General features: G+C 43.2%; 1 protein-coding gene across 1 annotated transcript in view; it reads left to right on the top strand.

Annotated features, from left to right (window-relative positions):
- LOC133453163 (disks large-associated protein 1-like) overlaps window positions 1-17,969 on the top strand; it is a 181,122-nt gene that overhangs the window by 116,765 nt on the left and 46,388 nt on the right. The window contains exons 9-10 of the mRNA XM_061733057.1: window positions 3,028-3,110; window positions 12,309-12,354. Coding sequence (XP_061589041.1) covers window positions 3,028-3,110; window positions 12,309-12,354 — 129 coding nt within the window. The remainder of the gene's footprint in view (window positions 1-3,027; window positions 3,111-12,308; window positions 12,355-17,969) is intronic.

The raw sequence follows: 17,969 nt of genomic DNA, 5'->3' as shown, positions 1-17,969 counted from the left end.
GACAGTACCGCTGGGGTGGCAAACCGGGGTGGTGGTCCCTCTGTTCAAAAAGGGGGACCGGAGAGTGTGTTCCAACTACAGGGGGATCACACTTCTCAGCCTCCCGGGGAAAGTCTACGCCAGGGTACTGGAGAGGAGATTACGGCCGATAGTCGAACCTCGGATTCAGGAGGAACAATGCGGTTTTCGTCCCGGTCGTGGAACACTGGACCAGCTCTATACCCTCCGCAGGGTGCTCGAGGGTTCATGGGAATTTGCCCAACCAGTCTACATGTGTTTTGTGGATCTGGAGAAGGCATTTGACCGTGTCCCTCGTGCCATTCTGTGGGGGGTGCTGAGTGAGTATGGAGTCCGGGGCCCTCTACTAAGGGCTGTCCAGTCTCTGTATGATCGAAGCAGGAGTCTGGTTCGCATTGCCGGCAGTAAGTCAGACTTGTTCCCGGTGCATGTTGGACTCCGGCAGGGCTGCCCTTTGTCACCGGTCCTGTTCATAATTTTTATGGACAGGATTTCTAGGCGCAGCCAGGGGCCGGAGGGGATCCGGTTTGGGAACCTCAGGATTTCATCTCTGCTTTTTGCAGATGATGTTGTCCTGTTGGCTTCATCAGACCGGGACCTCCAGCATGTGCTGGGGCGGTTTGCGGCCGAGTGCGACGCGGCAGGGATGAGAATCAGCACCTCCAAGACCGAGGCCATGGTTCTCGACCGGAAAAGGGTGGCATGCCTTCTCCGGGTGGGTGGAGAAGTCCTGCCTCAGGTGGAGGAGTTCAAGTATCTCGGGATCTTGTTCACGAGTGAGGGAACAATGGAGCGTGAGATTGACAGGCGGATCGGTGCAGCGTCCGCAGTAATGCGGTCGATGTACTGGACCGTCGTGGTGAAGAGGGAGCTGAGCCGAAAGGCGAAGCTCTCGATTTACCGGTCAATCTACGCCCCTACCCTCACCTATGGTCATGAACTTTGGGTAGTGACCGAAAGGACAAGATCGCGGATACAAGCGGCCGAGATGAGTTTCCTCCGCAGGGTGGCTGGACGCTCCCTTAGAGATAGGGTGAGGAGTTCGGTCACCCGGGAGGAGCTCGGAGTCGAGCCGCTGCTCCTTCACATTGAGAGGAGTCAGCTGAGGTGGCTTGGGCATCTGTACCGGATGCCTCCTGGACGCCTCCCTAGGGAGGTGTTCCAGGCATGTCCCACCGGGAGGAGACCCCGGGGAAGACCCAGGACACGCTGGAGAGACTATGTCTCTCGGCTGGCCTGGGAACGCCTCGGACTCCCCCCGGAAGAGCTGGAGGAGGTGTCTGGGGTGAGGGAAGTCTGGGCATCCCTGCTGAGGCTGCTGCCCCCGCGACCCGGTAACGGAAAAGCGGGAGAAGATGAGTGAGTGTATTTCTGTACAGTAGTTTATTTTCAAAAGTAACTAACTATATATATATATATATATATATATATATATATACCGTAGATGACCATTTAGTAGCCCGGGCGTTTAATATGCTAAATCCACTTGGACCCCAGGCGTTTATAAGAACCAGGCGGGTATTTGCACCAGGCTACAATTTATTTTTGCAATGAGCAGCACCAGACCATTACTTACAAAGAACATATGAGATCACCATAGTACCACTGGAACTAAAATTGTACACACTGTACACAACACAACACCTCACGACGAGCTCCCGATCACAAATCGTGTGCTCGCAAGAAAAAAGCGTGTTTGAAATCCTGGTCGCTCCTCGTGAAGGAATCACAGCTGAAGCAGCTGCGACCCGATTGGACTCATCCTTTCACAGAGAGCATGCGCAATCTCTGATGTTACGTCAAAAACTATTATTTGTAGTTTAAGTTTTGCAAATTCACATTACAAATCATGTTTTAATAGCAAAAAAAAAGAGCGCATTTCAACGTATGGTGCGGGAAGCCGCGTCCCCTACGCCGTAGGCTCTGCGTTGTTGTAACGCGGACCATAAATCAGCCTTACGGCGTACCCTGCACCGTAGGCTCTGCGTTGGTGTAACGCGGAACCATAAATCAGCCTTCAGTGTGTGCGCTGTCTGCTGAACTCCTTTTTCTCTTCTCATTTTGCTGGGACGCCGGGTTCCTCCACCGAGACACAACTTTTGCGGTACGCGTTCTTTGTTGTGTCTAAAAATGATTCGCAGTGCACACACCCAATCAGAAACGGTACAGATATTTTGGGATTTTAATATATAAAAAAATAAAATTAAAAATAATAAAGAATCCCCTCGCCGCTCCACTCCGCTCACATGCTCTGATATACAAAGACAGTTTGTCTGTGTAACGGCGACACACGGAGCTGATCAGAGCAGTATGAACGATACTGTACACAATACAATGCAAATACAGTGTTATTACCAGGTTATTACCGGTAGTCGCCCGGGCGTTTAATTGAACCGGCGTTTATTATGCCAAATGGGCTCGGACCCCCGGCGGCTATTAGCGCACAGGCGCGTATTTGCGCGCGGGCGACTATTTGGTCATCTACGGTATATATATATATATATATATATATATATATATATATATATATATATATATATATATATATATATTAAAGGTATGCTGTTATATATATATATATATATATATCACGGTGGCTTAGTGGTTAGCACTGTTGCCTCACAGCAAGAAGGTCTTTCTGTGTGGAGTTTGCATGTTCTCCCCGTGCTTGCGAGGGTTTTCTCCGGGTACTCCGGCTTCCTCCCACAGTCCAAAAACATGCACGCTAGGTTAATTGGTGATTCTAAATTGCCTGTAGGTGTGAGTGTGCATGGTTTGTGTGTTTATATGTGGCCCTGTGATGGACTGGTGACCTGAAATGAGCTGGGATAGGCTCCAGCAGAACCCCGTGACCCCGCAAGGGATAAAGCGGGTATAGATAATGGATGGATATATATGTGTGTATGTATTTTTTATTTCTTTAATCACTGTCAAGTACATTTTTCAAAAAGAGTTGAGTTAGTTCTAATTGTTAATGGTTAAAAGTTTGATCTACTCTGTAACCTGTAGGTTGATGGACCAGAGGAGATTCCAGATCCTGAGGACGCCTCCAAGTTTACCTCTGTAGGAGTTCAAGTGGAGGATGACAGAGGGTCAGACACACATATTCTTTAGCATCCATACATATATGTATATATATATATATGTATATATATATATATATATATATATATATATATATATATATATATATATATATATATATATATTTATACATATAGTTATACATACATACATACATACACAGGACTGTCTCAGAAAATTTGAATATTGTCATAGTCAAGTCAAGTCCTTTATTTTCTGTAATGCAAAAATGTCATACATTCTGGATTCATTACAAATCAACTGAAATATTGCAAGCATTTTATTATTTTAATATTGCTGATTATGGCTTACAGCTTAAGAAAACTCAAATATCCTATCTAAAAAAATTAGAATATTCTGGGAATCTTAATCTTAAACTGTAAACCATGATCAGCAATATTAAAATAATAAAAGGCTTGCAATATTTCAGTTGATTTGTAATGAATCCAGAATGTATGACATTTTTGTTTTTTTAATTGCATTACAGAAAATAAAGAACTTTATCACAATATTCTAATTTTCTGAGACAGTCCTGTGTGTATATGTGTGTGTGTGTGTGTGTGTATATATATATATATATATATATATATATATATATATATATATATATATATATATATGAAATATGTGTGTGTACTTACATGTGTGTATATATATATATGTGTGTGTATATTGTATAGTGCTGTCAAGGAATAAAAAAAAATTGAGATTAATTAATTAAAATATGTAATTAATTAATCTAATTAATCTTCTTTTTAATCTCACCTAAAAATTGCTGAGAAAAGCCCTCAACTTGAGGTGTTTTCCTTTAAATTCATTACATTATTGTGGCAGATCAAAAGATTGATATATAACGAAAAAAAGGGGCTTTATGAAGTCATTTATATTCACCAGCCTCTCGGTCGCAGACTTGCTCAAACGCGTTGGCTTCTCCTGGAGTTTAGTTTGGAGAAGAGCGTTGCTGTGGCTTGATAAATTGCTAACATCCTTGCTGCTAACGTTAGCTGTGGCTGCGCTTGCGTCCGAGTGCTTTGCGTTTACGTGGTAGCTAAACTAAGCAGCTTCGGTGGTAAGCAATGTCCTTTCCACCAATGGCGCCACCATGTGGTGGCTAGGGGTGGCTACAGCCACCACTGGATTACTCTGAGCCACCCCTTTGCCACCCCAAGGAGGCACATTGGATTTATGTAGATCTAGGAAATATATTTTAAACATAGGCTTCTATATTTTTAACAGAAATAGCAACAACAATAATATATATTAGTAAGAATAAGAATCAGACCACAACGGGATCCCTCATTCCCTCATAACTCATTCACTGCCATTGACGTTTATAGACGTTTGTGTGTAATATTTGTCCACCAGAGAGCAGCATTGCCACTCTCTATAAAGCCGCCATTTGCCCCTCCCCGAGGGGCATCTGCGAGTGAGAGAGGAGATGGCTGCCGCATTCTACTGCAGATTACGAACGAACGGCAGACGGTAGGAACAAAATTCCTTTTTCTGAGGACAGAAGAGACTCTCCCCTTTATTCAGGGGGTTTCGGTGTTCACATAGTCGTAAATACGATATTATTTTGGCTTCGGTAGATCGGAAAACGGACTCTGAAACAGGCTGGCAGTGAATATAAGTAAAGTGATAATAAAATACTGTTAAAATATATAAATATAAAATATATAAAAGTAAAGTGTATATATACATATATATATATACATACATATACATATATATATATATATATATATATATATATATATACATATATATATATATATATATATATATATATATATAATTTTTTTTTGGTTGGGTGTGCCACCCTAAGAATTTGCCTTGCCACCCACTAGCCACCATCAGATTTTTTTTCTGCTGGCGCCACTGCTTTCCACAAAGAACACATATCACTGTACCTTTATCAATGGTGCTGTTGGGGCGTTTGAGAAATGTAAATTCCCCATTCAATGGACCGACAACTTTCACCTGCTCCCCATTTTCACTTCTCCGCTACTTAACGCGGAACCTACGCAACACTCAATCCCAAAACTAGTGAATGACCTGCAGAGAGCTGGGACCAGAGTAACAAAGGAACCATCAGTAACACACTACGGTCAGGGACTCAGATCCTGCAGGGCCAGACGTTCCCCCTGCTGAAGACAGTACATGTCCAGGCCCGTCTGAAGTTTGCTAGAGAGTATTTGGATGATGCAGAAGAGGATTGGGAGAATGTTATATGGTCAGATGAAACTAAATAGAACTTTTTGCTGGAAACACAACTCGTTGGGTTCGGAGGAGAAAGAAAGCTGAGTTGCATCCAAAGAACACCAAACCTACTGTGAAGCACAGGGGTGGAAACATCATGCTTTGGGGATGTTTTTCTGCAAAGGGACCAGGATGACTGATCCGTTTAAGGGAAAAAATGAATGGGGCCGTGTATCGTGAGATTTTTTAATGAAAACCTCGTGGCTGGGTCTTTCAGCAGGACAATGATCCCAAACACATCGCCCCGGCAACGAAGGAGTGGCTTCGTCAGAAACATTTCAAGGTCCTGGAGTGGCCTAGCCAGTGTCCAGATCTCAACCCCATAGAAAATCTTTGGAGGGAGTTGAAAGTCCGTGTAGCCCAGCGACAGCCCCAAAACATCACTGCTCTAGAGGAGATCATGGAGGAACGGACCAATCACTGCTCTAGAGGAGATCATGGAGGAACGGACCAATCACTGCTCTAGAGGAGATCATGGAGGAACGGACCAATCACTGCTCTAGAGGAGATCTGCATGGAGGAACGGACCAATCACTGCTCTAGAGGAGATCATGGAGGAACGGACCAATCACTGCTCTAGAGGAGATCATGGAGGAACGGACCAATCACTGCTCTAGAGGAGATCTGCATGGAGGAACGGACCAATCACTGCTCTAGAGGAGATCTGCATGGAGGAGTGGACCAAAATACCAGCAATAGTGTATGAAAACCTTTTGAAGACTTGCAGAAAACATTTGACCTCTGTCATTGCCAACAAAGGGTATATCATATAAAATATTATCTTTTTAAGTGGGATAACTTGCACAACTGATATCCGACTAAATACGTTTTTGCCCCACTGTATATATGTATGGCATAGAAGGACAAATGTTAAAGTTAACATAGGAAAAACTGATAATAAAAAAAGCACAGACAGAGAATGGGAGGAGCATTTCCTGTTCAGTTGGATAAGACCAAGTTTTAATGTTTTTGTTCTTTCTTTCAGATGTCTTTTTATCAATGAAAAGTAATGAATAAAACATTAACTTTACAGGAAGAAGATTTTTTTTCCCCTTATCAGCCCCCAACCAGACCACAAAACACCTCATTGCCCAAACATGGACAGACAAATAACACCATCTGACCATAAGATAATTATAATTTAATAATTTAATTTAATTTAATTATAATTCAATAATTTATTCACAGCATTGTGAATAAATAAAAATCAAGCATAGCAAAGTTACAGACAACAGTGTATGGCAAGAAGAAGTAAATGCACATTGGTATTGAAATTAGTATTGAAGTTAGATAAATATACAAGACAAAGCCAAAAAAAACATATATCAAGGGAGAGAAAGTAAAATAAACGAATTAATAAGAAAATAAATAAATAATTAAGTAGATTTAAAAAAAGAAAAAAGAGGGGTGGGGGGATGAAGCTACTAAGAATATTGTTGTGGGTTTCTCAAAAAATGCCAACGTGAGACGGAAGGAGGTGCAGACGGCATCATTTAAGTGTGATACGTCGTCGAGCCAATAAGGAAGCAAAAGCCAGAACACTGAGTTTAGCTTTGGGCAAATCCAAATCTGGAGCAATTCTAAAAATTGCAGTCAGAGGATTTGGCTCAATTTGGTGGCAAATGATTCCTGACATTATTTGTAAAACTGATGTCCAAAAGTTACCTATAGAGGGACACGACCAATGCATGTGATAGAGTGAAGCAGGTGCACTTTTACATTTGTCACATGTAGGATTGACATCAGAATATATTCGATCCAGTTTAGTTTTGGATATATGGGTGCTATGCACTACTTTAAATTGCAAAAGTGCGTGTCGGGAACACAAAGACAAAGACTGAATCCGATCAAGTACTGAGTCCCATATATCGTCTGTAAAAGTGTAATTTAGATCTTGTTCCCAAGTGTAGATTAGATATGGTACCTTTAGCTGTGGAGTTGACAGAGAGAGAAAAATATTGAGAGGATTAACTTGAGGTTTGTGAGGGAATTGAGGTGTATGTAATTCCTAACTTGTAGAAATTCCTAAATTGCAGAAGTGGGTTTTGGCTAGGGATGTCCCGATACCATTTTTTTCACACCGAGTACGAGTACCAGTATTTTAATTTGTGTACTCGCCGATACCGAGTACCGATCCGATACTTCTACCATAAAAATAACTAGGCTAAAAATGCAATGAAAAATTGGAAGACAGGTTTTATTTGCAACAGAAATTCAATTTTAAACAAAACTCGGCCAGCTAGGCTACATTGTTACTGTTACTTTTCTTTTATCCCTTTTATCCACGTACGCGTCAATCTCATGACATCACTGGGAAAAATGTCTGTTTTTGCATGTTTTGTCACATTTACACAGACTCAAACACACACAGAGTTTCTATGAGTTCATGTTTGTTCTAGTTCTGCCTGGTTAAAAAAGAAAAGTACAAAGGCTTGAAATTTTGTGCTAGTTGTGCTTAATTTATTTTTTTTATTCTGTTATTATTTTATTATTTATTGAAGTACTTGAATTTACTTTAAGATTAATTTGATTTAATTGAGAAATTCTTTATTTATTTTATTGATTTAATTTGCCTGAAGATGATTATTTTGTACTTCAGACGTTACTCAACAGTTACTCAGTACTTGAGTAGTTTTTTCACCAAGTACTTTTTTACTTTTACTCAAGTAATTATTTGGATGACTACTTTTTACTTCCACTTGAGTCATATTATTCTGAAGTAACAGTTATTTTACTTGAGTACAATTTTTGGCTCCTCTACCCACCTCTGGAAACAACATAAACAATCAAATAGAATTTAAAAAACAGGCTAAATGAAATGATGTTACACACTCTTGTACTGTAGGTGGCGGTATGCACCTTAAAGTTGGTTGCGATCCGCCAATAAAACAGAGAAGAAGAAGACCATAAACAATCCCATTCTTAGGCCGTTTCCGAATTCGCATACTACTATACATTCGTATACACTGATTTGGCCAAAGTGTAGTAAGTAGTATGCTGTATGACAACGATTAAAAATTGTGGGTTTTTAATAGTATGTTAGGTTTTTGTTAGTTATCTTAGCGTGCTTGCTACATAAATAAAAGTGAACTAAGTGTTATGACAACGTTATATATCGGTAGTTCGTTGTCGTTTCATGAAATAACTACTTTTCATTGCTGTGTTTTGACAGAGAATTTGTCCGGGAGCTGAAATAAATAGATGCAGAGAGAGGGTTTGGACAAGGAGGAGAAGATGGAGAGAGAGCTACTCGACAGAGAGGGTTAGGGTTAGAAACTTGTTAATAATACAATAAAATGAACTTCAATAGACTGATATGTTCATTTCAATACATTTATTAAAATCCATTTCCATCCCTTATGTCATTTCATCAATGAATTTGGTTTTACTGCTATTTCAACATTTAAAATAAGATAATCCTTTATTAGTCCCACATCGGGGAAATTTGCAAAATATGGCCCGACTGGAATCAAACTGCCGTTTGCTGTACGAAAGTCACCCACTCAACCCGTTGAGCTATAAGCTATATAGCTTTGTTCTGTCTATATATATCTATCTAGTAAAACATGAAGCTTCACTTTATATTCAGACAAACTAACGTGAGAGCTACGACTGTTAGATTTCATCTATTAAACCAACATTTATTTTCCATTTATATTTCAGCCGGCGACAATTCTCCACAGGGCTGCAGGTTTCTCCCCGGGACGACGCCGTAGTTTGACCCGCGATCGCGTCTGTTCTCGCGGCGGCTCTTCTGATCCCCGAAACATCCGATTAAATTTCTACGCCTTACTTTTACGCCTGAATGTTAAAAGATGTTAAAACGTAATAAAGTGGCATATTAACAGCGCTACAGCTGGAATTACAACAGCTCAGTGTTTCTCAATCCTGGTCCTCTTGCATGTTTTAGATGCTCCCCTGCTTCAGCACACCGTGATAAAAGTACCTGTGTCATCAACAGAGTTGTGCAGACCTTGGTGACAAGCTAATTAGGACCTTTAATTAGAATCAGGTGTGTTTGGTGCAGGGAAACATCTAAAACATGCAGGACAGGGGCCCACGAGGACCAGGATTGAGAAGCACTCTAGTCTGCTTTTAAATCTCATCTTTCGCTGACGTTTTGGTGCGAGATGCATTCTGGGATACACTGTAGCACACTGCTATGTGAACGGTCTGCTGGAGCAGCGTACTGAATCGTTCATTCAGTAGGCAGTATTCAGTGCATACTTTGCAGTATGTAGCATGTAGTGCGGTAGTGTCCGAATTCGGAAACGACCTTACAGTAGGGTTATATAGAGTGCCGTTTCAGGCAAGATAGTGACAATTAATGTAAGCAGGACGTCAGCAGGGTGGACATATTTCAAAATAAGGGACGACGACAGAAGCAAGACAGACTGCAGGCTGTCGGCGCGGCTAACGCGGCTAATCGGCTAACGCAGCTAACGGCTAACCGGAATCTAACAATGGGATTGTTTATGTCGTACTGTGAGTTACGTGGAGTGTTTAATAAAGTTCCCTGTGAGTAAAGTTTGTCCAGTATGTATAATTAAGGAAGATATAATTTACTGAAACATGGAACAGCTGGCTATAGCCACAGAGCTGCAGCCCTGCTGCTGCTGCTCAGCCAGGCTGCAGACTGACCCGGGGATACGCGGGGCAGCTCAACGTCTCCCCCTCGGTGCGTGGTATTGGAGAATTTTTTGTGAGTACGAGTACCAGTATATGAGGGCAGTATCGGCCCCGATACCGATACCAGTATCGGTATCGGGGCATCCCTAGTTTTGGCAATACCAAAGTCTTCTGTCAGTTAAGAAAAACAAGTAAAAATAAAGCTGCAAGCAGCGATGAACGGGCCCTCGCACCCTTGTGCACGTTCAGGCGTACTGCAGTGGAAGTGCTTGTATGACTTGCATGTAGATGTCTTCAGGCCTGGACATTTAGCGGATGACCATTCAAAAGTTATTGCAGAAAATCAGAACTATCACATTTCGACCAATCAGAAGAAGGGGCCGGGCTAATTTGCACCAATTAAGGTGAAGGAGTCAAAACCGAGTCCGATGACACCACCCACGACTCTGTATGTCAAACCATTCAAAAGTTATGGCAGAAAGTAGGAACTAGCAAATATGGACCAATCAGATGAAGGGAGGGGGCGCGCTTTTTTGCATCTATCATCACCACGGTAACGATTTTGACTGAGAAAAGTAATGTGCGTCGTCGCAGGGAGACGCACTTTTTGATCTATAACACACCTGGTTGCACGTTACGGTTCGGGCCGTATTAACTGCCGAAGGGATGGCATAAATTGCGCCAAAATTACACGATTAATTCAAAATGGCCGACTTCCTGTTCGGTTTCGGCCATGGCGCTAAGAGACTTTTCTTTAAGTTACGACATGATACAGGTGTGTACCGATTTTCGTGCATGTACGTCAAACCGTATTGTAGGGCTTGAGGCACAAAGTTTTCTAGGGGGCGCTGTTGTTCCATTTTGCCATGCCCATTAATGCAAACCATTAAATATCACATTTTTCGCCAGGCCTGGCTTGCGTGCAAAATTTGGTGACTTTTGGGGCAAGTTTAGGGGAGCAAAAAGGCCCTCATTTCATCGCGCTGTCAGCGCCCGGGCCCTAAAAATTCTTACAGATGCAATAGGGCCTTCGCAATGTAAGTGCTCAGGCCCTAATAACAACCACAATCATATGCTGTAACAATGCACCTTTCAATAATCATGTCTACCCCATACTGCTGCACCTTTCACTTTAAAAAAAATCGTATATATGTTAATACAAGCTGTCATTTGTCTATTGCCTATTTACTGTACAGTGAGCGAAAATAACCAAGTCAAATTCCATGTCTTGTTTGACTTGACTTGGCCAAATAAACATGATTCTGATTCTGATTATGTCTTCTGCTGCGTCCCTCTAGGTCAGATAGTTTAGTTCTCAGCTCCTTGTTGTCTACCTGCAACACGGAGCATGTAACCTCGAGCTGCTGCAAACTTATGCTGACATCCTCGGCGTTAGACTCCAGATCAGTTATGCGCCGACCATTACCTGCAACTTCGACTTGAATCTTGTCCAGCTTGGAGTCCAAACTGGCAAACGACCTGAAGTTGGCGGCTAACGAAACCCTGTGCTCCTCGAGTGAAATGCTCCCAGATTTTGAAATTTTTTCTGCAGTAGTAGTAGTGCTGCTAGCGGTTGTAGTTAGTCAGTTGATGTAAAAACGAACAGATAAGGGTTTGAAAGGTTGGATGAAAGGTTTTTAGCAGGAGCTTGAAATGTGCGCTCATACTCCATGCGCTGCACCGGAAGTCCTCTAATGTTTTTTTAATGGTCTTGGTGGGGGGGGTTTATCCTTTCCTTGGTGAAGTGTGTGCCAGGATGAGGAGTAGCAGGGAGAGAGATGTGGGAGGGGGGCAGTTATGTAGCCTTGCTTAATATTTTTGTAGACATGATCCAATTTCTTCTTGTTTGACAATGCAGATGTTGTACACATTAGCCAAGCTTTGCTGAAGTCACTTGTGTGTCAAATTCCTGGAGGCTTGCCAGTGTGCTGAGCTCATGAGCATGCACAATAGACAAATCTGAGAAAACAGAAAGACACTGTACTTGTGTGGTACCATCGGATCCCATAAGACTGGGAGTTTAGAGACCAAATGAGCACATCAGACTCTTTTATTGTGTTCTTTGGGCACTACCTAAGATAATTGTTTAGGCCTCCACTACTGACCTAATGTCACTGCTGTGGGGGAATGATGTTGCCATTTTGGGGGGTGCAATTGGTGTGCAAAACTTTTTACGATGGTGGCAAGTGCATGCTTGGATACAGGTTTTCCCAGTAGAACATTAGATTTTGACAGTGTTCTGTCATGTTACCCATCACTGGTTGTTATGTTATGGCTGATCCATATTTATGGCTTGTTTCTCTCTCTCTCATGGTCAGATACCGTCGGTTCCAACGCTCCAACAGTGTGACAACAGCTGTGCAGGTAAGCTTTTACAAGTAACTCAAACCACAATCACTTGTTTACAGTTACTGTGGATCCACAAGTATTTCGACAATGTGAGAGTTTTCATGGTGTAACCTTTATACACCTCCATTTCTGTATCTGATGTGGAGTGTTTCCAATAGGTGGGAAAAAGATGGTGGATCGCTGCCTCTCCACCAAGTATTTCATCCAATAACCAGTTTTAAGGAAAGAAACACATGGCATGGATTCTCCGTTGTAACCTATTAAAATTTAGATGCAGGGATTGGAAAGCAGAGCCCTCTGCTCCTACAAGACCAAGCTACTAGTTCAGATATGTGGATGATACCTGAGTCAAATCCATACCCAAGAATAAGAGGCTTTCATTAAACACATTCACTCGGTTGATGGCAACATCAAGTTCACAGAGAAGATGTAGACCATGTAAGAGGATGGAGGAATGAACACTGACGTGTAAGAGAACCCATCCATCCATCCATCCATCCATCCATCCATTTTCCGCCGCTTATCCGGAACCGGGTCGCGGGGACAGCAGTCTCAACAGGGATCCCCAGACACTTCCTTCAGCTCTTCCGAGGGGAGTCTGAGACGTTCCGAGCTGAAAGACATAGTCTCTCCAGCATGTCCTGGGTCTTCCCCAGGGTCTCCTCCCGGAGGGACATGCCTGGAACACCTCCCTAGGGAGGCGTCCAGGAGGCATCCGATACAGATGCCCAAGCCACCTCAGCTGACTCCTCTCAATGTGAAGGAGCAGCGGCTCGACTCCCAAGCTCCTCCCGACTGACTGAGCTTCTCACCCTATCTCTAAGGAAGTGTCCAGCCACCCTGCAGAGGAAACTCATCTCGACCGCTTGTATCCACGATGTTTTCGGTCATTAACCAAAGTTCATGACCATAGGTGAGGGTGGGAGCGTTGATTGACCGGTAAAACTGCGGACGCTGCACCTATCCATCTGTCAATCTCACGCTCCATTGTTCCCTCACTCGTGAACTTGAACTCCTCCAACTGAGGCAGGACTTCTCCCCCCACCCGGAGAAGGCACGCCACCATTTCCCGGTGGAGAACCATGGTCTCGGTTTAGGAGGTGCTGATTCTCATCCCTGCCGTGTTGCACCCAGCTTCAAACCGCCCCTGCACATACTGAAGGTCCCGGGCCAATGAAGCCAACAGGACAAGATCATCCGCACAAAGCAGAGATGAAATCCGGTAGTTCCCAAACCGGATCCCCTCCGGCCCCTGACTACGCCTAGAAATCCTGTCCATAAAAATTATGAAAAGAACCGGTGACAAAGGGCAGTCCTGCCGAAGTCCAACATGCACTGGGAACAAGTCTTGACTTACTGCCAGCAATGCAAACCAATCTCCTGCTCCAATCATATAGAGACCGGGCAGCGCTTAACCCCTTCCCCCTGACGTACTCGGTACCGGGTCCAGCCGCTGTATGCAAAGTTCATGTGTGGAAAAAAGTTACTCAAGTGCTGTCAGGGTATTTTCTTTCAACTGTTTCTCAAACAAGAAGCCCTAAAGCTAATATTTCAAAACTCCAAGTATCAACAAATAATACTTGTTGCAGTGTCAACAAATAATTAGATTTATAACAACTTAAAAATACATATGCAACAAAGATGGCGCCCCCAACCGGAGCAACACAACAAAACGCGACAGAACGCAAGATCAATTTTCTCCACCCCAACGTAGTGGGTATCATATGAAACAAGAAAAAGCTACACTTTCAGATGATACCGAACATAATCTTTTCTGGGCCGACGACTTGATGCCAATCTTAAAACAAACCGAAAGCCAAAATTCACATTTCACAGCCTACGTCAGCAAATCCCAAAACTATCCCTATCAAAAGCAGTATATTTTATTTCCTTACCCTTTTGTTGTCATTTTCAGTCTATCCACACCTTTCTTTGACCATAATTCATGATTTAATCCTTCATAGTAGTGAAACTGCTTCCCCCACCATCATTTCATGTCCTGCCGGTCGTGGCCATTTTGTTGACTTCTCATGGCTTTTGGGAATTTACGTAAAGTTTGTTGACATTCTACAGTACATTTCACGAGCTTTCACACAAGAGACTTCATCCATCAGGCTTCTACCGTCGAGCGTAAACTCTGGAGCACCGTGACGCACAGTTGCACAGCGCATAGAGCGAGATGCACCGAGAGACTCGCACAGAGCGCAGGGATGCTTGGATTGAGATTTTACATTTACAAAATCATGTATCATCAAATTATGACATTATTTTATAGCCATATTCCCTTCAAAGGGGGAAAAAACACATTTGGCTGTTCACATAAAACTCAACTTATCATAATAAGCATATCAGAAATGACATCATCCACGGCTCAACAGCGCCCCCTAGAAAACTTTATGCCTCAAGCCCCACAATACGGTTTGACGTACATCCACGAAAATCGGTACACACCTGTACGAACCGTAACGTGCACCCAGGTGTGTTATACATCAAAATGTCCGTCTCGATCCTGCCACGACGCGCATTACTTTTCTAAGTCAAAAGCGTTACCGTGGCGACGAGAGACACCAAAAAGCGTGCCCCCCCTTCATCTGACTGGTCCATACAGAAAAAACTTTGTGCCTCAAGCCCCACAACACGGTTTGACGTACATGCACGAAAATCGGTACACCCCTGTATCATGTCGCAACTTAAAGAAAAGTCTCTTGGCGGCATGGCCGAAACTGAAGAGGAAGTCGGCCATTTTGAATTAATTGTGTAATTTTGGCGAAATTTATGCCATTCCTTCGGCAGTTAATGCGGCCCGAACCGTAACGTGCACCCAGGTGTGCGGGGGACGTCAGCAGCACACAGCAGACATCCACGTAGGCAGATGGAAGCAGCAACGGGATGACCGGGGATGGGGGGGGGGCCAGGACCGCAGGCCAGAACGCAGCTCCCGAGGCTCCGGCCTGCAAACATGCACAAAAAAGAGAAAAGGGAGGGCCAGCACAAGACACTACAGGAGCGATGGACAAAACGATAGCTATGAGACATTTATAAAAATGGAAATGGAGAAGAGAGGAAGGGAAAGGGAGAGGAGAAGAAGGGTGAGAGGCACCGCCCAGCGGATCATGTCGGTGCCCCCCTGCAGCATAGGCATATAGCAGCATATCTACCGCAAAGCTATACTTGAGACTAACTATTATAGTCTTGTTCTATAGCTGCAACTATGACTACTGACTCTAACACACTAGAGTTTACACTACCTAGAGATTTACCAACACCAGCTAGAGGTTTACTAAACACTAACTATAGGCTTTACTAAACAGAAAGGTTTTAAGTTTAGTTTTAAAGGTGGAGATGGTGTCAGCCTCCTTAACCCAGATTGGAAGTTGGTTTCATAGTAATGGTGCCTAATAGCAGAACGCCCGCCCTCCAAATCTACATTTAGATACTCTAGGAACTACGAGTAAACCTGCACTCTGAGAGCGGAGAGCTCTGCCAGGAACATAAGGCACTATCAGGGGCCTCATCTATAAAGCTTGCTTGCGAAGAAAAATCGCCTGAAAGTTGCGGAAGCCGCCATCTACGCAAAGCCTCGGTTCTAAAAAGAAAAAACTAACCGAAAAATCTGCGGATCCCTACGGCAACCCTTACCCTCCCGTAAGAATCTACTTAAGACGATTGGCAATAACACGAATGTGGACTGCATGTAAACATAGTCAATGTCATCACATATCAGACTTACAGATCCATTTATACCCGGGGGGCCCGAGCCGAAGAGGAAAAAGAAAGTGTTCTGATTAAAATAAGGTTGGACTATATAACAATTGCGTTCATAAGGATAAAGTTTTAAACAAAATAAAAATTAAATAAATAGTCTCGTCTCCCTGTGTGTATCTGCCTGTCATGCCGGGTGCGCGCATGTTGTGTTTACTTTAAGCCTGAATTATGGTTCTGTGTTACACCAACGCAGAGCCTACGCCGTAGGGTACGGCGTATGGTGCGTGTCGCCGCGTACCCTACGCCGTAGGCTCTGCGTTGGTGTGACGCAGAACCATAAATCCGCCCTGAGCAGCTTTGAGGGGAGGAGGGGGAGCGGGGCTCCGCTCCTGTCTTCGCATCGCTTTCGCACAGACAGTTTGAGGATTTGCAATCAAAGGCTGAGCCTACCGTTAGTTTTTAAACTGTAAAGTGGGGGGGGACAAATATGTGATTTTGAAAAGACATGTCCCCCCTGTCCCCAGTGGTAATTGCGTTGTGGCACTAACGGGCAGCAACGGCGTGCTGCCACTCACTCGCTTTATTTTATTGTATACTATTTATATACTTATTCTAACCTTTACTGTGACCACCAAATAATGTGGTTTTCCTGTCCTCCACATCATCTACAACATCTAGATCTAAGTCTCTGTGAAAGTCAGTGTCACGGTGGCTGGACACCCTCTCATTCATTCTGACGCCAAACAGGCTGCAGGAAGCCACTACGCATGCTCAGTAGGCTCATCCATATGCATTTATGGTAAAAAGTGTAGAGGTGTGTAGAGGGCGGGATATGAGGCGGATTAAGCTGCGCAGCCTTCCAGCTGGACTGTGATTTATAAAGCGAACATTGCGTGCAAGTGTGCGTGCACATGGTTTTATTGATCCGGATTTTTCTTTGCGCCCGGCATTTCCGGCTTTTGGGTGTACGTGCACTTTTAGTATGACTCCTACGCAGTCCATTTTAAATGAGGCCCCTGGTCTTGTAAATACTGCGGAGCTGAGCCGTTTTGGGCTTTATATGCAAGTAATAAAATTTTAAATTGGAGTCTGAATTTTACAGGTAGCCAGTGGAGCGACGCTAACATTGGAGAGACGTGGTCTCTCCTGCTGATTCCTGTCAGTACTCGTGCTCCTGCATTTTGGATCAGCTGGAGCCTATTTAGCAAATTACTTGGACATCCTGCTAATAACACATTACAGTAATCTAGTCTAGAAGATACAAACGCATGAACTAGTTTTTCTGCATCCCTCTGCGAGAGGATTTTCCTAATTTTTGCAATATTACGGAGATGGAAAAATGCTATTTTACAAACCTGATTAACATATGGTTTAAACGACAAATCCTGATCGAAAACAACACCAAGGTTTCTCACAGTTGCACTGGAAGCCATCACAACACCATCTAATCCCTTCCTAAAATGCTCTGGACCAAGAATGATAACCTCTGTTTTATCTGAATTTAGAAGCAAGAAATTTCTGGACATCCAGTCCTTGATGTCCTTAAGACATGCCTGAAGTTTAACTAATGGTTCTGTTTCATCCGGCTTCATAGACAAATAAAGCTGCATATCATCAGCATAACAATGAAAATGTATGCCGTGATTCTGGAATATACTTCCCAATGGCTGCATATATAAACTGAACAATATTGGCCCTAGCACTGAACCCTGCGGAACACCATAACTGACCCTTGACTGTTCTGACGAAACCTCCTATACATGAACAAACTGGAACCTGTCAGATAGATATGATTTAAACCAACATAGAGCTGTCCCTTTAATCCCAACAACATGCTCTAACCTGTGCAGTAAAATGCCATGATCTACAGTGTCAAAAGCAGCACTGAGGTCCAGTAGAACCAATATGGATACTAATCCCTTATC

The sequence above is a fragment of the Cololabis saira genome, chromosome 10 (assembly GCF_033807715.1).
Source record: "Cololabis saira isolate AMF1-May2022 chromosome 10, fColSai1.1, whole genome shotgun sequence".
Classification (NCBI taxonomy): Eukaryota; Metazoa; Chordata; class Actinopteri; order Beloniformes; family Belonidae; genus Cololabis; species Cololabis saira.
This window is presented reverse-complemented; position numbering and strand designations above follow the sequence as displayed.